The sequence below is a fragment of the Macadamia integrifolia genome, chromosome 8 (genome assembly GCF_013358625.1).
Source record: "Macadamia integrifolia cultivar HAES 741 chromosome 8, SCU_Mint_v3, whole genome shotgun sequence".
In the NCBI taxonomy this organism is placed as follows: domain Eukaryota; kingdom Viridiplantae; phylum Streptophyta; class Magnoliopsida; order Proteales; family Proteaceae; genus Macadamia; species Macadamia integrifolia.
Window position 1 is genome coordinate 20401369 of NC_056564.1, and position 24528 is coordinate 20425896.

General features: G+C 38.3%; 2 protein-coding genes across 2 annotated transcripts in view; both read left to right on the plus strand.

Moving 5' to 3' along the window:
- The first annotated feature begins 791 nt into the window (after nt 1–791).
- Nucleotides 792–3692, plus strand: LOC122087609 (uncharacterized protein At5g23160-like). The gene is made up of 2 exons (XM_042656804.1): nt 792–1340; nt 2826–3692. Exons 1-2 carry the CDS (start codon nt 966–968, stop codon nt 3396–3398), a joined length of 948 nt encoding a protein of 315 aa, XP_042512738.1. The 5' UTR covers nt 792–965; the 3' UTR covers nt 3399–3692.
- A 7361-nt stretch (nt 3693–11053) lies between these two features.
- LOC122087123 (ATP-dependent Clp protease proteolytic subunit) overlaps nt 11054–24528 on the plus strand; it is a 16443-nt gene continuing 2968 nt past the window's right edge. Inside the window, exon 1 of the mRNA XM_042656127.1 lies at nt 11054–11985. Within this exon, the coding sequence (XP_042512061.1) occupies nt 11193–11933 (741 nt within the window). The 5' untranslated portion in view covers nt 11054–11192 and the 3' untranslated portion in view covers nt 11934–11985. The remainder of the gene's footprint in view (nt 11986–24528) is intronic.

The following is a 24528-nucleotide window of genomic DNA, read 5'->3' on the forward strand; positions in this document are numbered from 1 at the left end:
TTATATTTAAGGGAAAATGAGCACTCCAAATCACGCGGCTTGTACTGCATGGGGACCAATAAAGAGACGCACATGAACTTCAACAAAAGAGTGGATTTGTTCAATTTTGATAGAGGTGGAGGTGTTATTTCACTACCCTCTATGTCTAAACAGAGGCCAAGCAACTAATGAGCGTTGATTTCACTTTCTCTAATTCCATCACATCTCGAGCACAGAAAACTGGATAATCTTGAAAAGGAAGAGTTCATTAGGACCCCCTAGTTCATGTGCAGCCAAAGGACTCCCTTTCCCCCCGATCTCTACCGTAAGGACTCATGAGAGGTGGAGGTGTCATTTCAGTACCCTCTATGTCTAAACAGAGGCCAAACAACTAATGAGCGTTGATTTCACTTTCTAATTCCATCACATCTCGAGCACATAAAACTGAATAATCTTGAAAAGGAAGAGTTCATTAGACCCCCTAGTTCATGTGCAGCCAAAGGACTCCCTCTCCCCCGGTCTCTACCGTAAGGACTCATGACCTATTCTACTAAAAAATAAAAACTGATGACCTGGAATTATTTTTCTCATTTCTTCTCTATTTTAACATCTCCGTCTCTCAATTCCAATTTCATACCAACCAAACACGGGAATAGCCCAAAATTCCAACTAAACGGTTAAAACGTGTGAAGAAGTCGTCACTAGTCACGACCTGGCCGCGCCAGTCAAGAGTCGTCCCCAACCTAATCCGTATGCTTTCATTAATTAAACCCTCTCTCTCTCTCTCTCTCTCTCTCTCTCTCTCTCTCTACCATTTTAAAACCTTCAAATTTTCTCTTCCTCCAAGGAGAGACAATGAAGTAACGAAGAAGAAATACAAATTCCACAATTCCAAATTCCCAACTACGCATTTCAAAGTCTACACACCTCCAAATTCCACCCCATGCTGAGGAACTTCTCAACCTTTCTTCTTCTTCTCTCCTTCCATGGCCGAAACGGTTGAAGCAACTTCTTCCCTTAACTCCAAACCCAGAAGTAGAAGAAGAAACAGCACCAACCCCTCTTGTTTATCCTTCACTGCTTGTTTTGGAACTTCCGTTGGAGTCACGGAGCCGTATGAGAAAAACCCACCGGAAGGTTTCAAGTCCCGTGGCCGGAAAAAGAGTCTCAGCTGGTTTTCATGGTCAAGGCTCCGGATCAAGAAATCAGCTACCAAGACTGTTCCTGTTGATTCTTCTAATAACAAAGAGCTCCAACAACGAGATTCCGGTGACATCGTTGACTGGAAATCGACAATTGTAGAGAAGAACCCGGAAAAAACTGTTGTGATAGATCAGAGTGAGATTCAAAAAGCTAAGAAGGTATGTATAATCAACTTATCATTACTTGAAATATTTCATAAGCTAAGAGGATACAACTGGGCACAATAGTAAGATTGTTCCATTACGACTTCGTAATCATGTAGTGGCAGAGTCTTGTACACCAGGTGTGCCTTTGAAATTTGATTAGGTAGTCACTTGTGGTTAGGGTTTCATAATTGAGCATTAAGGAAACAGAATTATGGATAAGATTGTCCGGCCTTAAGTACTTGTCTTCTTCTGGATTCAAACAGTTTCTCACACTACTCCTTTAATCAATCCTCCAATTTTGGTTAAAAGATGATATTGAATTGAAGATAGTTAGTAATTAGGGTTTAACAAACATTAATTAATATGAAAGAGAAAAAGAAAAAACGAATAGAATTGAAGAGCTCTGGCCGTGCTTGCATGTCTTCTTTCAGCTTTTGTATGACATTTTATATGAATCTTAGTGGTTTAGCTCAGCTAGTTCATGAGCTATTCAGTATAAGCTTAATTCCTTTAATAATTCTCCCCATTTGATTACTAATAGGTGTGTGCTTAGAATTAGGTAGTGGTTTAAGTCTATTAATTATACATGAAAATTAAAGAGGCCAAACAGAGTATTTATGTTTGATTCAGGACGTCGTTAAGTACGAGGGAGAGGGTTCTCAGATGAGGGAAAGAATTAGCCCACCAATGAGGAAGAATTTGACAATTCATTAATAGGGTGGTCAGGGGAGTCCACATCACCTCCCCTATAGGTAACTACCCCACCCTATCTCACTCACATCATCCATGGGTTGCGAGGAAGGAGTGTGTTCTCCACCCCTGTAGAGGAAATGAATCTTTATTAGGGAAACAAGAGTGTCAAGGGGAAAGAGAGTGAATGTATTGGTATCGCGGCCTCCACATACTAAGAACCTTTCCCAAGTTTAATTATTTGAAAGGGAAAATATATCTTTGAACTGATAGTGTTGGGTATGCCAAATCAATCTCTCTCTCTCTCTCATTTGGTAGCAAAATTGACCTTGCATGGACTCTAGAAATCAAATAAAAATCCATCAATTCATCGATCTGATTTGATCGATCAAAACGATCCAACTATAGTTCCTCAAATCATACTCTCTGGATTTGGATCATCTCCAACCCAAGGGTGTTTGAGAGAAATTAACGAGAGAGAGACTCACATAACAAGAAAAAAAAAATCTAGAGAGAAACACAAAACCCTCACTAATGCTTTATGGCACTACCCTCTTTGATGAGAGTGTATTAGGTTCTCATACGAAAATTATTCTTATACAGAATGGATCCCACACAAGAAAAAGCTATGTGATGAATTCCATATATGTGGTTCATCTCATACGTGAATGATTGTTGTGCGAAAACCCGATATTATGGACCTATTGACCAATCAGCTCCTAATCTTTCGGCTTACCTTGGCTTAGCTTAACTTAGCTTTGCTTCATTGACATTTCGATTCTCATTGCCAAATCCTTATGGTTACAGGAAAAGCAAGGAAACTTTCACAACACCATCCTCGAGTATCGTGCCAAAGTGGATGCAATATCTGACACGTCTCCAAAGTCAATAGTCATTGGCCGGAAAATTGAACCTCCAAATTCCGGCAGCCAATCCACTTCACCAATTCACAATCCAAATCGTAGTAAGCTTCTAATGAACTGCCAATCACTGCCACCCATATCTTTCAATGGCCGGAAACTGACGGCCCTCGTCGGAAGTTTTAAAACTCAGGCAAAAAAACCTGCATCACAGGGGAAATCACCTACCGGAAAGTTTGATCCGATGGCTGGGTTGTTAGTCTTGGTGGTGGCTCTAGCCTTATTGTTGATATGTGGTCGCGTGTGTGCAATCCTTTGCACTTCATTGTGGTTTTATGCCGTCCCTCGCCTTATAGCCACCAAATCCGACGACGGCGCCGCCGCAAATGGACCGATTTCTGAATTACCGGATTTTAATTCGGAAGCGTACAAGAAGAAGGTGATCTTAGAAGGATGGTTAGAGAGGAATCACCGGCATGCCGGCGCCGGCGTTGGCGTTCATGTTAGCCAATCTCCATAGTGGCAGCTAAGATGAGCACGTGACACAAATTTTCTTTTGTTTGGGTTTTTTTCTGTAAATTTGGGGCAATAAAGGGGCTAATTATGTAAAGGTATAGATTCTAGAAGATATTGGTAGACCATCAAGTGAAACATAGACTTTTATTTATTTGTTTTTTTTTTCTTGTGGAAATGCCCGTCAGTTTGGGTTGTTTGATTTTTTAACGTGTGACCTATTAAAAGATTTTTTTTTTTAATTTTTTAATTCAATTTTTGTAATATAAAATTAAGAGATAATGTTTGGACTTTGGGCATAGAGGGCCATTTTTTCTTTTGCATGGATTGTGGAATTAGATAGATTATTTTACGTTTCTACTTCCTCGTGGAAATCATCAATGTGCCGCCAATCAATTCAAGAAAATAATAAGGAAACTTCATAAGTGTGTTTGGGTAGCTATGTATTTAAATAATGGATATAAGAATAGAGGAATTTTTAATTTTTTTGGTGGAAGTGGATTAAGAGGTGGTTAGAAGCTAGGGTTATCTGTTACGTTATTATGTAAAAATGTTATAAGGTGATGTTTTTTGTCTGGTTGTGGTCTACGTCAATGCTCTTTAGGTCTATCGCTTTCACCTTCTTATAAGAGAGAGAGAGAGAGAGAGAGAGAGATAGATATCGTAGCCCACGTTTTTCATACATGAATGAATTAAGTTAAGCTCATTTGTTACATATAGCATCATCTAGGCATGTATTTATGTATTAGTTTTTATAACTTATATCAATTATATGGCTCATCATTTAGTAAATTTTTTTATATGCATTTTCATTGAGAGATTAATAATGGATTGATCTAAAAGTTGTGATCATTGAAAGGAATTGAACCAATTTCTACCCAAGGGAAATAAAAGAAAAGAATTGAAGCTTTTTATATCCAAACTCAATCATATAGCCATTATATATTGAATTTATTCTTGAATGTTAAAAGTTTTATTAAGAATTGACATGTTTTTTATGCCATATATAAAGCAGTTAAACTGAAATATAACACATAAGAAAAGGTAAATAGACAAAATAGTCATAAAATTTGGTGTTCAACAAAGCTAGCCGTTCTATGGCAGAATTGTAGAAACATATGAACGGAGATCTAGTGTTGATGTCATTTTCCTGACTCATTATAAGTGTCTGTGATATGAATAAAGAGTTAACACACCATTTGATGTCCTACTTACACTTTTTAATTTGCCTTTATACGGTATCCATCAAACCCAATTTAAATATTTAAAAAAAAAATTGTGAAAAAATAACATTAATTAATTTGCATTTATTTGGTTGTTCTAGGGTTAATACCTTGAATTGTTCTCAACTAGGGACAAAAGTGAACATTTTACTCATATTATTTTCACATGATGTATAGATTGGAAGGATAATTACAAACGCAAATACAAGTTTATATATACGTATATCTTGAACTAGATTTTTTTTTATCTAATCGGTACCTACATAATGGGGGAGGAGAGGGGAAAACCATGAGCTTGAACCTGATACCTCCTAATAAGATTAGGTTTTATCACATCATGTTCTACTTATTAGGCTAAGCAATTGTCCTCAATATATGATTTTTATCGGTGAATGAATGAAATGTTTGATAAATAATCTAATATACGAATATTGGGTGAATATCAAAAGAAAGATATCTAATCACGATTGTGTTGACAGTTTGATATCTTGTAGTCCATCATTTTGTAAGTAAAAAAGATTTTATTTATTTATTTTTATCCCAAAGATGTCCATCAATATAGTTGTTAGATTTTTAACTATGTGCCAATTAAAGACAAACAATAGAATTTTTTTTATCACTTTTAAGTTCAATTTCATAATTAAAAATAGACTGGACTTTGGACAAAGTTAGAGAACCAAGGTTTTTTGCATAGATTATTTTGATAAGTGGCATATAAGGCATCGGTAGTTTAAGAATTAGATGGATTATTATATCTTAAAAAAAAAAAAAAAAAAGGATTGATATTGTATGTTCCTACTTCCTCGTGGATAGCACGAGTTAATTAAATAAGAAAAATATGTTTTTTGATAAATAAATAAGAGCTATGCATTTAAACAATGGGTAAGAGATTAGAGGTTTAGGAGGGTTATATATATATATATATATATATGTGTGTGTGTGTGATGTTGGTCACACTATTATTATGAAAAATATTATGAGATTATGTTTTTTATTTGGGAGTGTGGTCCATGACTATACTCCTTAGGTCTATCTCTCTCCTTCCTCAATAAGAGATATAGAGATATCGTTTTAGAGAGAGAGAGAGAGAGAGAGAGAGAATAATATGTCCTATGATCAGCTAAGTGAAAAAAAAAATGTATTTGATTATTTAAAATACAATGGAAATATTAATTTATATTGTTATACAATCAAGATGAGTTATAAAGTTTGACATCTCTATTGAAAATATTATGGAAAGATTAATTCATATTGTAATAAAATGAAGATGGTTTATAAAGTTTGATTTCTTGCACATCCAAAAGATGCCCTATATATTTAAGACTACTGACTTGCGAGAGAAACATTTCCTGATTGGGTAATCAACGAAGGAGATCTTTTATGGTTAAAAAGACAAGATAAAGAATCAAACTCAAATAAATATTTTTAGAAATTTAAAGTGATAAAGAATAAAGGGTGAAATAGAGAAAGCATGCACCGATCAAATCAATAATAAAATAAGAAATTTTGTAATTAATTTCTCAAATGATTGTGTATTCTAAATTCAAAATATTCTTTAAAAAAAAATCTTCAAAATATGACTATTAATTTTGAAAAAAATTAAATGATAATCATTTTGTTGTATCATGCACATCCTTTCACACACTCTCTCCTCTCTGACATGTATACTACATTTATATATAAATTATGTGGCACCCCCATCTCGTGCACCTTTTTGCTTAGCATTGGAGACTCTCTCTCTCTCTCCATAGCATGTTGATCTCTTGTTCTTATATTTTATATCATTACTTAGTAATTAATTTTATTTTATTTAAGAAGTAAAATAAATATTATATTTCAAAAATATAATTATCAAATACAATAAGAGTTGTATATATATATTATATAAGGGAGAAGGTTCTAAGAGCAAGTCAGGTTCAGTGCTCCACACCCTCTAACATTTACTTTTTAATCATTATTTTCTTACTTGAAAAAATAATAAAAAAAATAATACATATCAGGAGGGGTTGTAATGTTGTATACCCTTTATAAATAAATATATATATATATATATATATATTTTTAAATTAATTTCACTTTCCTTTTCAACCAAACGAAGCTAGATTTGTAGATAATGAAACAGATGGAAAATTTCCACCAAAAAAAACAAGAAACAGATGGAAAATTAAATTTCCATCCCAACAATTACATTTGTTCATCAAAACCTTAGATTTTGGAGATATAGAAATGAATGTAATAAATAAGATGGTTATGCTTTCTGATTTATAGTTGGATTGTTTTGTAGTTGGCTTTGCTCACCCATTGTGCACCAGATGTTTTGGCCGGCCAAATGAAATTATAAAATGTCATAGTCGTTTTTGAGAATTTGGAGCTCATGATCACTTTAAATGCCCAGCAACCACCTTCTATCAGGACCGGAATATTTGGTACATTTGGCCTGTCTAAGACCATCCTAGAACATCCCTTTTCATGTATTGTCAACAAGATTCAACAATCCTTCTCTCTCTCTTTCTCTCTTTCTATCTTTCTCTCTCTAAAAAAAAAAAAAAAGAAGCCGTTACCCAGTGCACAAAGATTTTCCGTACTTAAGCAGGGATTTGGGAGGGTATATGGATAGACAGCTTTACCCCCTTTATGCATAGGCTAGTTCTCAAGACTCGAACCCGCACCACTGTGTAGACGAAAAGAGCCTCTCTCTCTCTCTCTCTCTCTCTCTCTCTCTCTCTCTCTCTCTTATAGAAGATCTTCAGGGCCCTTTCACATATGAAATCTATGAAAGGCTTTGTTTGTTTGTAAAGAAAATTAAAGAAAAGGAAATTCAATAAAAGAAAGAATGGATTTCACAGGATTCAATTAGATGAAACCTAAACTTGGTTTGAATCCGCCCACTTACCCCTTTCATGAGGGCACTTGCCATGATGTCCTAATTATGGTATATCATTTTCACTTTCATTAAGATGGGACAACCCTTGTAGAAACAATTGGAATTGAGCCTGATGGGCCCTTTATGAGACTGTGCGAATAACACTAACATAGAAAGAGGTGCTTGTGGCAAAAGATTCTACTTCAAACTCACATATTATGAAAAAGAGAAAGGCATTCCAAGCCGTGAGGCCCCTGACTAGAGAAAAGCTTGAAGGAAATGTATTGGTATTAGTCGGAGTTGGGTTACTGGCATAGATAATCAATTTTCCATAAATGGTAGACACAGAAACAAAAGCAAAAGGCTTCCTTTGGTTGTAAGGGAAATTAAAGAAAAGGAAAATGAAAATTTGCATACCTATAAAAGAAAACTTTGTATTCATTGCTCAACATTATTGTATAAATATAATTATGGTAATGATGCATTTTAGATGTACTTTCAATTTTGCTTTTCAAATTCAAGGTATTTAGATGTAAAGTAAAATGAATTTTTATAGTTTCAATATGGAATGATTTCGAGTCCGTAATATAATAATATGGAATAATTACAATATATATATATATTGAAAATTTTTATTTCCCTTCCCTTTAAGTTCTTTGCAACCAAACAGTGAAGGTTATTTTCATATGTTTCCAGCTAACATGGAAACATAAGCAGAATACCCTTAGAGAAACTTCAAGAAAGTGCTTCATTTTGCAAGGAACCTCAGCCGGTTGGGGTAAGTTTCTAGCCCAACCAAGCCCAGGACCAGTGTCCACTATCTCAACCTTTTTTCCAGTCCAGTTCACTCCAACAAAAGTCCAACCTCTTGGTCAGGCTAATTTGCAAATTAAACCATGGTGTTTAGGTTGGCCTACCTGGCCCTGATTGGATTAACCCGGCCCAAACATTATGCCAATATTTGACATTGAGATTGCTGAACGACAACTTCTGTACACGAATGTTTTTTTTTTATGAGATATTCTGATTGACACCATCCTTAAGGTGTCAAATAATTTGTATATTTTCTAGTCAAAAAGAAAAAAATTGTAATTTTATATGGAACATCTCCCTTGTTGTGTAAAAACTCAAATGCCAAGTCTATGCTTCGACGCCAATCAAGTGTAGTAATGCAATCCTAAAAATGATACAGAAAATACTAGAAAAAATCATCGGTAGATTAAACTACGACAGAATACAAGACATTTTACCCTTATATCAAGTCCATGGGGTTATTGGATCTCAAACAAAAGTAATAACACGAGAGAATAACTCCAAAAAACCACCACAAAAAATGCCCTAAATTAACCCCTAGTGCCTTTCATAATGCAAAATAAAGTTTATTAATTCTCATCAAGCAAAATAGATACAATCTTAACAACTTCCTCCAGAAAGAGGACTTCCAATACCCAAATGATGGTAATTTAAAGCCCATTTACAAATAGAGTGGGCTCAAACATTTAGAGCTCTATAATGACAACAATCATAGTCTTATCCCAACATCTCAACTAAATGAGATCCGCTACAATGATCCAATATTTTCAACTAAGCAAAAGAAAATAAAATAAAAGAGTTGTGACAGGAAGTAATAGGTGATACAAGAGACATGTTTTAACAGTAAAACTAGAAACAACATTCCAAGAACATCCCCTAAAAGGGGTCAGCTACATGAGCCTTTATCCTCCACATAGACCTATCCACAATCATACTAGAATCCTATCTTATCAATTATATATCTCTTACCACTTCCTCAATAATCATTTAGTGTTTTATACTTTTACCTAATGAAAAATGAAGCAAGACCCAAAGTCTCAAACCTTGTCAACACAAGACTTGTTATCGAAAATGATGGTGGACCCCTCACCAGGCATTTGATTAGTACCAGACATTCTGAGTGGAAGAGCACCTTACAAATGCCTTGAGCCATCACCTCCCCCACAATTGCCTTTCTTGGCAAAACATGATTGAATCCACAAACACAAGCTTTTGGTTTTCATCAAGGTCAAGGGAGCATATGCCCATTTGTGACTTGGTTAAATCCTTCATCTTAGATTCTTTCCTGTTGAAATATGTTTCATATTCTTCTTTTGGTTCTTATTATCACTTTTTACCTTGTTTGGATGGCCCTTAATGCAGCTATTTTTCGTGAAGGCTAAACCTAATATGATGACAATTAATTAATTGATTAACAAATGGACTTGTGACCGCTTTATCCCCATTTGAACCAATGAATTTGTCTTACAATGATGATCCACCTTTTAACTCTTGATTACTTTCAGAAGTTACCTGATGGTAGGGGTGTCATTCATGCCTGACCGTTTAAAGTCCAAACTGATTTGATCTGATTAATAAGTGTGTTGGGCTTTAGTCTGGCCTGATTATAATCAATCGTTCCTGATGCAAGGCCCTTGCTTGCCTGCCGCACAACTAGACCAACTGATTATAAGCATGGCTTAGCCTTACCCTTTAATCATAACATGAAATTCTCGTTCTACCACCAATGCTCGTAAACTAAAGATACATAATGTTATGTCATGCTTTTTATATAAAAACAAAATTGGGGGGGGGGGGGATCTTAGGCTAGATGATTGGGGGTTAGAGGATTTATCGCATAGACACATTAAAACATGTTTTTAGTCATTGTCTGTTTATAGCCTATTTACAACCCGATTAAAGCCTGAAAGAGAAAGTTCGATCAAAGACCAAACTTGACCAATCAAATATAAACCGTACCATGCCGGCCTAATATAAGCCCGATTAGATAACCAGTTTATCATACTACAAGGCTTCAAAATGGTCAAGCCCAATCAAGCCTGATTGAGATTAGCCTGGTCCAACCAATTGACACCCTACCTAATGGGGGTTTCCTATTTCTATCTTATATTTGTGAAAGTGGCAGTTTTGAGCATCATCTTACCAGTGCACAGCAAGATGGTTCTAATTTTTTTGTTCATAAATTGAAAAGGGGAGATGTTCCCTAAGAGGTAGTGTGACCCTCTATCAATGTGGGGACTGTTGGAAGTACATGCATAAGTATCAATAGTGAAGGGATTTTTGTTTTTCATGGGGATCGACGGTCATTTCATCCCTCCCCATGTATGGTTGTAGAGGCCATATTGCGTTTAGGCCATATTTCTAGTGGATGGGGAAAAAGGGATTTAGTTCTCTTCAATTTATTCTTGTGTAATTCTCTCGGTGCATGTGATATCTAAACATTTTCAAAATTGAACAATTATAGAAGTTCAAGGCATTTGAGGAGTTAAAATGAATTTAAATTTCAAAAAGACTTCTATAATCATTGGATATTGAAAATGTACAGGTGTAACACAAAGAGAATTGATCAAGAATTAAAAGATTAAGAATCGGAGAAAATCAAGATGTTGGGAAAGAGATGGACACATGTTGAATACCCTGGCGTCGCCCAGTCTTTTCTTATAATAAAATAAAATAAAATTTTCCGACGCTTCATTTGTGTTTTCGGGTTAAAATCCGACCGTTCATTGCAACGTGCGATTAGCCCCAATGAATCCATTTTGCGCTTCTATGGTTAACTGTTCCTAAAGTCTAAATCTCTCTAGTTCTGCAACAGGAAAACAGGAGGATTTGAATTCCCTTGAGGTTTTGTTTTCTCTTAAACCCTAGCAATTCTTCTCCTCCGAGAGAACCCTCGTTAGCTATGTGGAGCCGAATCTCTAGCAGAAAACCATCTCTATCTGCAATTACTCAGCTCTCCTCTTCTCCATTCATGGCGAAGCGGTCTTATGGGCTGATACCCATGGTGATCGAACACACCTCAAGGGGCGAACGAGCTTACGACATCTTCTCTCGTCTCCTGAAAGAGCGTATCGTCTGCATCAACGGTACGATAGCCGATGATACGGCCTCTGTAGTGGTTGCTCAGCTTCTGTTTCTTGAATCCGAGAATCCATCGAAACCCATCAACATGTACATCAATTCTCCCGGGGGTGTTGTTACCGCCGGCCTTGCGATCTACGACACGATGCAGTACATTCGATCTCCGGTGAGTACTCTTTGTATTGGGCAAGCTGCTTCGATGGGTTCTCTGCTATTGACGGCTGGTGCAAAGGGTGAGAGACGAGCGTTACCTAATGCTAGGGTTATGATCCATCAGCCCTCTGGTGGGGTAAGTGGGCAAGCTAGTGATATAGCAATTCAGGCTAAGGAGATTCTCAAGCTGAGGGAGAGGTTGAATATGTTGTATGTGAAACATACTGGGCAGGATCTTGAGAAAATTGGGCTGTCCATGGAGAGGGACATGTTCATGTCGCCGGAAGAGGCAAAAGAGTTCGGTTTGATTGATGAGGTTATTGAGAATAGGCCAATGGCTCTGGTGACAGATGCAGTTGCAAGCACAGGGTCCGGTGGGAACAAAGGGAAAGAGGAGGGCTCAAGCTAGGACTTGGAAGGGGGATTCAATCTTTTTGTGCTTTAGTAATTTTTGGCTTCAGGTATGAGTCTGCTATTCATTTTGTAGTTTTAGCTAAGTTAATTTGGATTGGGTTTGTATCGGCTGAAAGCAGATTCATGGGGAAGAAAGTTTGTTCTTTTTTTTGGTTGAATGTTAATGCTGAAACATTTTAGAAAATTGGTGGAATTATCCATGGATGACAAAAGCTAGTAGGGGTTCTTTGGCTCCTTTAATCAATTTTTTGATGAAAACTACTTTTGTGCCTTTCATAATGAGTGCAGTATAAATGAATCGAGTCATTTATTACAGACTAGTTTGGTGAATTTCATTAGCTTGGCTTGACTTGGAGTGAAGAACTATTTTTTTTTTCTTTCTTACTTAATCTAACAACAATGATTCATCTTGTCTTATCCGTTATGGCATCAAAATATCACACCATCACTTACAACAACTACTCAGCCTTATCCTAATTAAATGGGGTCGGCTACATGGATCCGATCAAAGACAGTAAAAGAAAGAAGATGTAAAAATTGGTAAAAAAACTCACCTAAAAGGGGTTGGCTATATACATTCTAGCCCTCCAATCGGGTTTATTCGAGGTTATACTTGGGACAAGACCTAAACTATGCCTGCCTTTCCTCACTACTTCTCCTATGGTCATTTTCGGCCTTCCCCTAGCTCTTTTAGGTCCTTCAATCTAAATCAGATCACTTCTCCATAGTGGCGCATCTCTAGGCCTTCATTAAACATGGTCATACCACCTCATATGACTTTCTCGGAGCTTATCATGAATCGGGGCAACTGCCAAATCAGCCATAATATGATCATTCCTTACTTTACCCTTCCTAGTTTTTCCACACATCCATCTCAACATCTTCATCTTTGCTACATATAGCTTATCGGTATGACACTTCTTAACTGCCAAGCATTCTACCTAGTATATCATAGCCGGCTAAGGACTATCCTATAGAACTTTCCTTCATGCGTTATAGGAATACGTCTGTCACAGAATACCCCAGATGCTTCTCCACTTTATCCATCCCACTTTAATCCTTTGTGAAACATTGTCCTTTGTATCACCTACTTTATTTATGATTGACCCCAAATACTAAAAATGAACACTTTGTGGTACCTCTTTCCCCTCAATCATCACAATATCATTATCCATCGTAGTGTGACTAAAGTTGCACATCGTATCGTTCTACTTAGTTTAAAACCACTTGATTCCAAGGTTGAGCTCCATTTCTCCAACTTAGCGTTAATCCCAACTTTTGTCTTGTCCACCAACACAATATCATCAACAAAGAGCTTATGTCACAGAATCTCATTTTGAATGTCCCTGGTTTAATCATATATGATAAGCATAGACAAGTAGGTGCTTGAAGTTGTTCCTTGATGTTGTCCAATTGTAAGTAGGAATTCACTACTCCCCCCCCCCCACCAAAACGGTTCTCACACTAGTCACTGCATCTGCATACATTTCTTTAATTATATCTACATATTTACTCGGTATTCTTCTCTTTTTTAGCACATGCCATATTACCTATCTAGGGACTCTCTCATAGGCTTTTTCTAGGTTAATAGAGGCTATAAAATAGGAAAGAGAAAATTCAAAAGGCCTGTAACGATCAACATAAATACGAATGCGCCAACTTGATATTTTGGCATTATCACCACAAACACAAAAAAGAACTTCCGTATTTTTGTTCTTTCGTATCTTCAGGGAGATTCAATCGGGGACTAAGAAGTTGAAAACTTTCTATTACATATCCGTTGCAACGAGTATTTGTTTAAGCTTCTCTACTCTGAAAAAGCAGGCTTGTTTAAGTTCATTGTCTGCTAGTAGTGAAAAATCCCTCTTTACTTGCTTATCTGAGTTGACTGACGAAGGGAGTGAAGCTCACTTTAGGCTAGGTACCTGATTCCCTAATCAACTGCTCAAGTGTATGCGCTGCAAAATTAGGCAAATAGCCCGATCCGAATTTTTTATACCAATAGGCAGTGCTTGTTAGTGAGGAGGTTGAACTCTCAAAAGGCAAGAGGCGGAATAGAATACGCCTACAGAACTACGTTCCTTGGTTGGTCGGATCCATGTCACTCTCGAAGTTGGAAAGAAGAAACTGAAAATGTGAGGGTTTCGCTATCGCTCTTCGCCTCACATTTGACAACCACTTCAAAGAGCAAGATTGACTAGGAAAGAGAAGTGTAGGCCCTCTTTGAGATGGGGAGAAGGTTTGATCCCATATATTTGTATCACTGTCAGATTGAAAATATATACTTCCATCCAAATGTGGAGGAACTGACAACCAGTTAAGGGTAACTTGCTTGTCTTTGTCACATGCTAGATCCTCTATATACGCTAGCTAAATTGGTCTCAACCCGTCACTCTCAAACAAAGTGGCATATTCAAATTGGAAAAAGGGAGCAGAGAGATCTGATTACCAAACCAAATCAACCTTCCACCAGATGGAAAACAAGAAGCAATCAGAGAAGGAAGACAGATACGTAAACAAAGAGATCATCTGCAAACCACTCTCCCAATCAATCCAATAGAAAAGCGATTACAATGTCCATGAGAAAGAAGGGGCCAAAAGACGAACTGAAACTGCTCCAGTCTAGGGGTCAAGCTTCTATATGGAGATCCTTCTTGCGTGCTCTAAACTTTCCATGAGCCTCTTGAGTTAGTAAATAGCTTCCGTCGTGGATCTACTTGGCATAAAACCGAATTGTTTTCCGAAATTGTAGTTTCTCTTCTTAGGGGGGCTTCAATGACCTCCACAATTTCAATGATCACACATCACTAACATGCATTATAATTCATTTTTTTGATAATGAAGATGGAATATTTAGCTCTAATTTTTTGACACTTTGAGGGTGTGGATTACATCTCTCTTACAAGTCTTTGCTGAGACTTTATTCTCAACCTGAAATTTTAAGGATGCAGGTTTCTCGCAAATATCCCCATGAATGAGAGTTTTAATTGACAAGTCATGAAAACTAAGTAAGGAAAAGATAATTGGGAAGATAGTGGAATTGGCTTGGCTTGCTGAAACTTTGGCCTTAAAGTTGGCTGTGTTTCTTGCCATTCACTTTTATTTTTCCTTGTAAACTTTAATCTACAACAGTACTCATTATGAAAGTCGAGAGAAGAATTTAGAAGGTAGCAACTATTTTAAAATTGTTGAGAACCTGCCTGCCTAAAAGGTGGCATATTTAGGCTTAGGAAATGTTTCTTCTTTAGACCTCCAAAAGGAAGAGGGTTCAGATGGCTAACTGCAAGGAAGAAGTGGTAGAAAGATTTTTAGATTAGGGTTTAAAATAATAAAAGAAATTATTGAAAGAATTGGAACTGAGGAGCAAAGTACTATTATGGGACTTGAGTGGTAGCCATGGACAGTAATTCCTACAAAAAGTAGAAGAAGAAGAAGAGAGCTCCAAACAGACTTATGTGAGCATACCTCATAATGTAGAACTAGGATGACAAGTCAACCTAATCTGAAGTTGCAGGATACTATCAAAGAACAACCAGCAATCAAAGTGCCAATTATATAATTCAGATCAGACAAAAAAAAAAGAAGACAGGTCTGAAAGTCAAGACTGTCGATCCCATAGGATTTCTGACATCAGATCAGCCTACTGATGTAAAGGACTTAATCTGGGACAGTAATAGGTCTAAACCAACTCACAACCATGAAACATTATCAAAGGAATCCATAGGAACGAAGGCTAACCTATTGATATCAGTTCTGGAGTCTGGACAGTGTAGGTCACTAGAAGACAAAAATATGGTGACCTGCTATAACTCTTCAACCACAAGTCAGAAGGATCAAGTGGGTCCCTGGGTGAGGGGAAGCTTTGATCAAAAGATCAGCATAAGCTGAAGAAAGGTCTGCCCTAGAATGATATGGATTGGAGCCCAAGGGCCTACACGATAACCATTATGTTTCTGGGCTAAATTTCTATCTAGAAATGGCTTCTTGTATTTCTGTTTCTAGGCCATATTTCTAGGCAAAAAAATGTGTTTGATAACGTGTAGTGATTTCTATTTCTGGGCTAAAAAAGAAATAGAAATGCGTTTGTCAAGCGCATATTAATTTTTGTATATGGAACTTGTATAAATTTACAAAATGCCATTCAATACCTAAAATTTTGGGCATAGGTAGTGGTGGTGGTGGCAGTGTAAGAGTGCTGGTGGTGTGTGTTGTAACCTGACAATCACTGAGAGGGTGAATAAGTGAATCCAATTTCCTTTCCTTGATCTGACGTGTACGTTGACTAGGCAATATCTGCAAACATGGTACCTCCTAGCACACAATCGTATGCCCACTCTTTTTTTTTTTTTGCTAACGACGGGTATCTAGGCCTTTGGCCTGACTAGTCCCGCGGGCCCATACTGACCCCACAACTGCATGGATCGGGTCATACTGGGGTTGAATGAGAACCATTCAACTTCCACTGAAAGCAGTAAAGAGTACTAAATACCCCCGTGTGAGTGGCCCAAGGTGTGTCTAGTGAGAGTCGAACTTGTTTGCACTCAACCTCTCATAGACACTTCTAATTGTGCACTCCCATTCCACATACCACGCATTTTTAAGCAGTACAATATAAATAGTAAATCCACATGCACAACATAGGGATTTTACGACGTTCAGCAATTATGCCTACGTCCCAGGAGTAGCTTTTGTAAAGGCTTCATCCCTACTTACACTACTATAACTGTAGCTATAGTTGAGAGCACCCACACCCAGTTTTCTCAACAAATAGTTGAGAAGGCACACACGGTGCCGACACAGATACCAGCACCCATTGTAAGGGAGTACCCACCCCTGATGTTTAGCACCCACTAAACACTTTTTCAGAGATAAAGCAATAATGATGAGCTTATTCAAATTGCCTTACAATCTAGCTTAGGCTAGCATGCATTCTCAATCATAAATTCCTACTACTAGCAATCATACATCATCATAGATAGTAATGGCAAACATCATTGACAATAATGGCAAAGCACTGTCTCTGCAGGTTGGAATCTTCAACTTCCCTTTAGGGTAGGGGACTTAAATCTTCAAGTGAGCAACACAAGCATTACACTCACAAAGCCTCTCCCATGTCATCTTACACTTTAATGCACACAAGGGGCCAACTTCTCTTTTTTCTCTTTTCTTTTGGTTTGGAATCAATGAACCATCAAAGCTCTTCAGCTACCTTTACAAACCACCATTATGGAGGAGGAACAACCTCCATCAAGCAACAATACGCATTCCATGGACAACCAACCAAGGGAGCATGTCCTCTCTGAAATCTGTGGGTTTCTTCAACTCTAAACTCAATTCTAGGGCTTCCAATGAGTAGAGCACGAAAAAATAAGAAAGTAGCAACTTGAATGGACCAATTTGGCATTGTGGATCAAAAGTTATGGCAATTTGAAGTTAGGCCAATGGGAAAGCCCCCAAAAGGAATCTGTTAGGGTGGCTTAGGGTGCGCTGGTAGCATGTGGGGGTCTGGGGTGCATCTCAGCCGTCAAATCAATTCTTAATGGGTGCCTTAGATCTGGGCCATACGATGCACATAACAGATCTTTAATCTTGATTGTTGGATCGGAAAGGGCGCTGACATAAGTGGCTGGCATGCTGATGTCATCCATAGAATGTTGTCGAACTCCCATTGGCTGAAGCTTCCATATTCCTTCTAATTACTTCAGGCCCCCCTTCCGGTCTGAAGAACATATGTCAGCCCGAAAGTCCCTTTCACCCTTTGATCGGAATTTTCCAAAATTACACAGGGGCCCCTCATTTTTCAAAAAAAAAAAAAATGATGAAAATCCAAGCCGACCGGAGAGCAAATTCCAAACCAAAATTTTGATTTTCCAGATTGGTTCCACGGAAAACTCCATAACTCTCTCATACGGATTTAGATTGAGCCGAAATGAAAAGGGTATGCACCACAACTCGAAGCTGTACAAACTTCCAGAGCACCCCATCAACAGACTCTGCCAAGCAGAAAGACCAAAATTCCCCTGAACATTGCGGGAGCTGTTACTTCTTCATCTGATGTCGAAACGGGATGAAACTGGGTGCATTGGAAAGCATTTTTTAGGCCCGCAAAGAGCCATGCAGGATCCATCTTCCAAAAAATTCATCTTCAATGCCGAAAATGCCATCGACTGGAATTAAGCCCAAAATACCAGTTTTTGGCCCGGATATCCGAACCACCTACATTGGATGAACTAAACCACTCAAACATCATCTCAAACTATTGACATCTCATCGGAGAGACCGAGCTTGCCAACAACCTTTTGGTCCTGGTTCATTCCTAGGAATAAAAAAATGAACCAGCGTTAGCAAACGGATTTTTAATCTTTTTTTGTTCCCAAAAAAAAAATGAGAAATAGAGAAACAAAATGGTTATCATGCAGGCCCCAAGTAATTCTTGAATTTCTGAGCACAACAGAGAAATAAACAAGATCTAAATACATGGGATGATTGAAGCAGCAATAATAACTTGTATAGCTTGAGGAGAAGAAGATAATAATAGAGAAAAGAGATCAACATGGGCTTCCCACCGCAAGGAATCACTAGATCAGACACCAGTCCTTCAACTACAACTATGGTCAAACACACAGCACATCTCAGCAGCAGCAACAGCTATTTTGTGTATTGTGGGGCTTAATGAGCCTCCTATGCTTTATTTATAGTGAGGAATAACGGGGGGAATACAATCAAACCATTTAGAAGTTTCCCAAATAGGAAAGCTCCCAACTGACATCATACTACATAACTTTCTAAAACATAAAATGGAAACAAACTTTAAAGAACTTGTCTTCTAAGAAGACAAGGACTAACAACTTAAATTGACCCAACACTAACTGCTCTCTCTTTCTCCTCTTCTTCATTTTGCCCCTCTCTCCCTCTCTTTTCTTCCTCCTTACCTCCCTTTCGCTGCTTCTTCATCCTTTGTTGGAGCATCATCTCGGTTGGAGTTGCGACTTGGCCACTAGGCCGTATAGGTCACCATCCCCCTGTCTATAGGTTCGTATGGTTTCCCTCTCGGCCAGCAGCTTCGTCGCCTCCAGTCCCATTGGCTTGCTCTCTCACCAATCGCTGTGCAAGGTCAGCCACCCGCATGAAGAACCTGGCTCACTCAGCTTGCTAATTTGCTGCCTACTGCATGGCTAGCAGCCTGTCAAGCCTCCAACTGTGCTAGGCTGGTAGTTGCTTCATTGTTGCCCTACATAAGGCTGGCACCCCACTGTCGTGTTGTCACCTCAGATAGGCCAACTGCCTGCTTGGCCATGGCCTTCCACAAGGCCAGTGCCCGTTGCCGTGGCTGCCCTCTTTACGGCAGTGCTCTCTTAGCGGTTGAGAAGATGAAGAGATGAGAAATTTTGTTAGGGTCTGTGGAACTAAGGTTCACGGTATCGGGTTTCGACCTCTTGGGAGATCGAAATTTCAGTCGAAACTTGGGAAATTTCGAGGATACTAGGGAAATTTTTCCAATATGGTGGAAACTTAGGTTTTGACCCCCAAACAATGTTTTTTTTTGTCTGATTTTTTTGTACAGCCTATTTTAAACATTTCTAACACATTCACATCATTAGTTTCATAAAAAAACACATAAAGTCTTACTTGTGTGGTGAACCAAATGTTCGATAATCATCACGCTGACATGTTGGCATAAATTCTAAAACTTTACTACATAATGACTATATATGGTCTACAATCTACATCAAAACATAAGACATAATTCAAATGATTCAAAATAGATAAAAATATTACATCATTAACAATTATGTATCAACACTGAACAGTAGTGACTCAATTACTCAACACTCAAAAGTAGTGACTCAGTTCCAAGTAGAGTGTCTAGGCGGTTCCATCCCACGAGCTGCGTTCCACTGCAAATGTCATAGCCGCTCCTCTGAATGAGAGACATATGCATCCCATGACATGTTCTGGGGCCAATTGTCTTGGTTGTCTCTCACCGCTTATATATAAGATTCGTCATCAACATTAGCTAGGTATCCCAACCTAGGGAATGGGTTAGTCACAATCATAGGTTGTGCCCCTTGTGGGTATGGCACAGAAAGTTGGGATGGATACCCAAAGATACTGTCAACAAAAGATGACCCACCACCTGTAGAACCTCCTGTTCGAATGAGGAAGAAGATTCACCATATTGTCTATAACCACTACAATATCTAAATGAACCTATGCTCTCGAAGGATGGTCCATTGGCATATACACCATACTGTGCCGGATACCTATAATGCGATGTAGTTGATCCTACGCTCTCAAAGCCACTATCACCATGATGTACTGAACTAGGGCTCGAGTCAATGAATTTTGGTGCACGCCAATGCCTAGATCCTCCACCCTGTCCCAAACTCATGGATTCCATTGTGGCAGACAAACTATATATATCCATGCTTTGACCCATCCTAATTGCCTCATCATGAGGCCCGAACCTTTTGCGTGGTCTTCTACTATAGCCTCTCTATTCTCGTGAACCATGATGTTCATCTTACGTGGCATGTGTGAACTCAGTCTCCCCTGTGAATCTGACCGGAGATGGTTATGGAACCGTGTCACTTTGCATGGCAGCTAATCTATCCTCTTCAGCTCGTATGGCAGCTAATCTATCACCGACATCATACCCACCATCCTCATCACCAACATCATCATACCTTGTGTCTGGTCAAGGGACTGATACTCGTCTTCAATTCCAGCACCAGGGGGGCCTCAAATGGACGTGGTGACTCAACGTGAATTCTCCCCTCTTCTGACATATATTCTTCCACATCAACACCCATTCCTGAAGCAATTTGACTGCTAGGCTGACCATCAGCCTCATCTAAAAGTGGCGCACCTCGATCTCTAACCCACTCATAAAGGGGATCTTTATAATCTGACTCAAATTGGAAGATATCGGCAAGCTTGATTGGGGTAGTATCATTCTCCATGCCAAGGTGTATGTGCTCTTCTTTCAATCTCATATTATAGTGCACATAGACCAAGTCCGACAGCCATGCGACACCCAATTTGTTCCGTCTCTTGGAGTGTATGAGGTTGAAAGTACTCCAATTGCGCTCACATCCAATGGCAGAACATGTCTGAGATAACACTTTAATTGCTACTTTGGACAAGTTGGGTGAGTCTCTTCCATATTGCACCCACCATTATGCTGCATAAAACAATGAGAGACTATTAGGTGGGTTTCTATGATGGTGCATAGCTGAATATGAAAGAAAATAACAAGGTCATTGGACCAACCAGCAGTAGTGGTATCTTGACCCGCAACAACCATTGCACAGCCAAAACTCCCAGTTCCATCCCTAAAGGCTTTCATCTGTATGTCGGTACTAATGTTAGCAACTTAATGTTCATATCCTAGGTTAATAATTGCATCAATTAATAACTTCAATACTCACCTCCGTGTTGATTATATTCAGGGCGGTTGGGTTTGACTCAATCTTCTCCACCACGGTGTGAACTGCATCTATGAGATCATTTCTCAAGCCAAGCCTATGCTTGTCTTGATACTTGGGGTTTAGGTAGGCTGAAAATAGTTAAGGTGAATATTGGGTAAGCAAAAGTATATGTCAGTATTAACAAGTTCAAGTAAGGTGAATAAAGTAAAACTAACCAGCCTTATGTAGAGGATGCGTGACCTACCTCTCCCAGCGGTCCTTGATTATGGCAAGGTACTTCTTGTTACCCTTTCGGTACACCGTTTCTACCTCCATCTTCATCATTTCAATGGCTGCCATATGATTGGTAAGGTGAGTTTCTTCTATGAGTCAACCAACTTCAACACGCTAACAATTGGATCTAATATTTTCACCACTTTCTTGAGATCCTCCCAGAATTTTTCACTAGAAATAGTGGCTTGGGTTGCTTTTCCTCCCTGGGAGTTAGATCCATTCCAATTAAACCACTGCTCAGAAGCAAACATGGATCTCAATCCAGACTTCTTCGTCTCAAAGCTCTTCAAGGCGATATAATTCGTCGCGAACCTTGTCAATCCTGGCCTAACCAAGTCCCCACCACATTTTGTTCTTAACAAGTTCAAAACAAACTTATGGTTGTACACATATGTGGTCACCTGCCTCGCTTTCTCTACCACACTTCTTACAATCTTCAAACTTCCCATGTCTTTTAACATGAGATCTATACAATGGGCTGCATAGGGAGTCCAAAATAGATGGTAACTTCGATTGTTCATTAGCTTTTCCCCAGCTTTCTTGAAGTTGCTCCCATTATCAGTGACAATCTATACCACATTTTTGACCCCAACATCCTTTACCACCTCTTTCCAGAGGTTGTAGATGTATTTTGCATCTTTCTTCTCACTGGATGCGTCAACTGACTTTAGGAAGATTGTCCTTCCATCACAATTCACCATGAAATTGATGATGGACTGTCTAGTGGGTCCAGTCCATGTATCACACATCACGGTCACCCCATAATTCTCCCACATTGGCTTCAGATCCGCAATGTAATCTACCAACTCTTTCTTTTGCTTTGTCAAATATACATTGTACATCTCATAAGCTGTTGGCCCATTCACACTTGGACCAGCCCTACCAATCTCATCCAGCATGGTTTGGTAATATGACCCTGTGGTCACGTTAATGCTATGATAGAGAACCCATTTGGAGAAAGCCATCCCCACTGCCTCCTTAACATTGGTCCACACTTGCTTCAATTTTAACTGTCTCAAGTCTTGCCTTCAATACGGTGCAGGATCAGATGGGAAAACATCAACATTACGGTTACGAGATGGTGGTGGGGGTGGGGCTTGGTCCCTCACACTCTGGGACCTCCTCAATGGAACATCTGGCTCTCTATGTCTCAACCTCCTCCTCCTCTCTGGCTCAGGGTCTTCTTCAACTGCTTGAGATGAACTAGCTCCCCTAGCCCTCTATACCCGTCTTTCCTCATCAATATGAAGCCAGGCTCTGCTTGCTACAAAAGTCCTCCTCAATTGTTCAGCCTCTTGTGCTGTTTGTACATCATCCAAGTCAGGTTCCTCACTGTCATAATCTTGCTCCCCCAACTTTGGCAATGACTCACGACAAACATCATGGTATTCATCCCTAATTGCCCTCTTCTCCTTCCTCTACCCTCATTTTAAATGCTCCAACATGCTCCTCTTGACCTCATTGGATACATTAGGGCAGCCCAACACATTCCTGTCCCCACCTGCTAGTTGCCACTTTAATCTTGTGGCCCCACCAAACATGATTTTTTTTCTGGCAATAATTACATTGTGACTTCCTCTTATCAACTGATAGGGGTCTCCCAAGCAGCCATGCAATGTCCCCACCTCTTTCAGTCATTATGCAACATTTAAAATCTTCCTACAAACACTGTTCAAACAAAAAAGAGACCAATTAGAAACATATATGCATCCATAATGACTCATAAGAACAATTAAAGATAATTGCAAATTCCTAACAAAGCATTATATTTTTTACCTATTTAAAGATATTTTAAAAATAATTATTTAATTAATAGATAATAAGTAATTAAGAAACATCACATTAGTTTACAAACATGATTGTAAATGCATTTGTAATACACTCAATAAATTTCTTAAATTTTCAAACCATAATAGACAAATTTTCGTAATTATTTACATTTATAAAATAATTTCAGAATATATTTAATGAATTTTCGAAATAAAAAAGCTGAAACCATCAAGTTGTAGATCGGCTGATGGTGTTCAACATATATTAAATTGAACACCAAAGACAAACTATTAACCTTTTTTTTTTTTCAAAAAAATGTTGTAGGTAAATGCATTTTAAAAATTTTTTAAAAATAAATAAATAACATGCAAAAAAAAAATTCGGCCCCAGTGAATGTGTAGATTGGATCCTTCTAAGCAACATATACAAAAATTACATAATTCTACCATATTTACTAACATATTATATAAGAAAAATGTTTTTTTGGGAAGTTGGGACTTAGCTTTTTTGTCCAAGATGCCTTTCTTGTGTAGAGGAAGCACTAATCACCCTTAGATTCAAGTTTGGTAGTCAAAAAATGAAAATCCCCACTATTTTCGCAAGTTTCCCACACTTGGGAAAAAAAAGGCACAAGAGAAGGTCGAAATCTGCTGAAACAGAGAATGGTTTCTGTTTCAAACAACTTAAATAGGACTTGGTTCAACCCAAATGGTCGAATCGGGTTGAAATTTCCCATGTTTAGGTCGAAACATTGGAAACTTGGTTGAAACAGGTATTTTTTAAAATCACCAGAGTTTTCGTTTCGACCCCTGGAGATACCTGCGAAACATGCGCATGTTTTGCTCGAGTTCTCGAACCATGTGTGGAACCCTACCTGGAATTGACTTGGTTGCCTTTGCTTGTAATGGGCTTCCTTGCTTTGTCTTTAGCCCATGTGGGCTTTTCAGACCAGGATGAGTGCCTCTGTACATGGGTAGAATATAGGGTGGATATACTTCTCTTAGATATTTTTTAAACAAAGATTTCTTATTTTTTTTTAATGGCTTCTATATGCCATTTGAGCATATTTGGGTATCATTGATTGAGGAAAAGAATCCTAACATCTTTTTTTTTTTT

Excerpts from the sequence above, each read along its gene's own strand:
- LOC122087609 (XM_042656804.1), top strand. The coding sequence starts at position 966 with ATGGCCGAAACGGTTGAAGCAACTTCTTCCCTTAACTCCAAACCCAGA. Across the intron at positions 1,341-2,825 it reads AGATTCAAAAAGCTAAGAAG|GAAAAGCAAGGAAACTTTCA; the intron begins GTATGTATAATC and ends TTATGGTTACAG.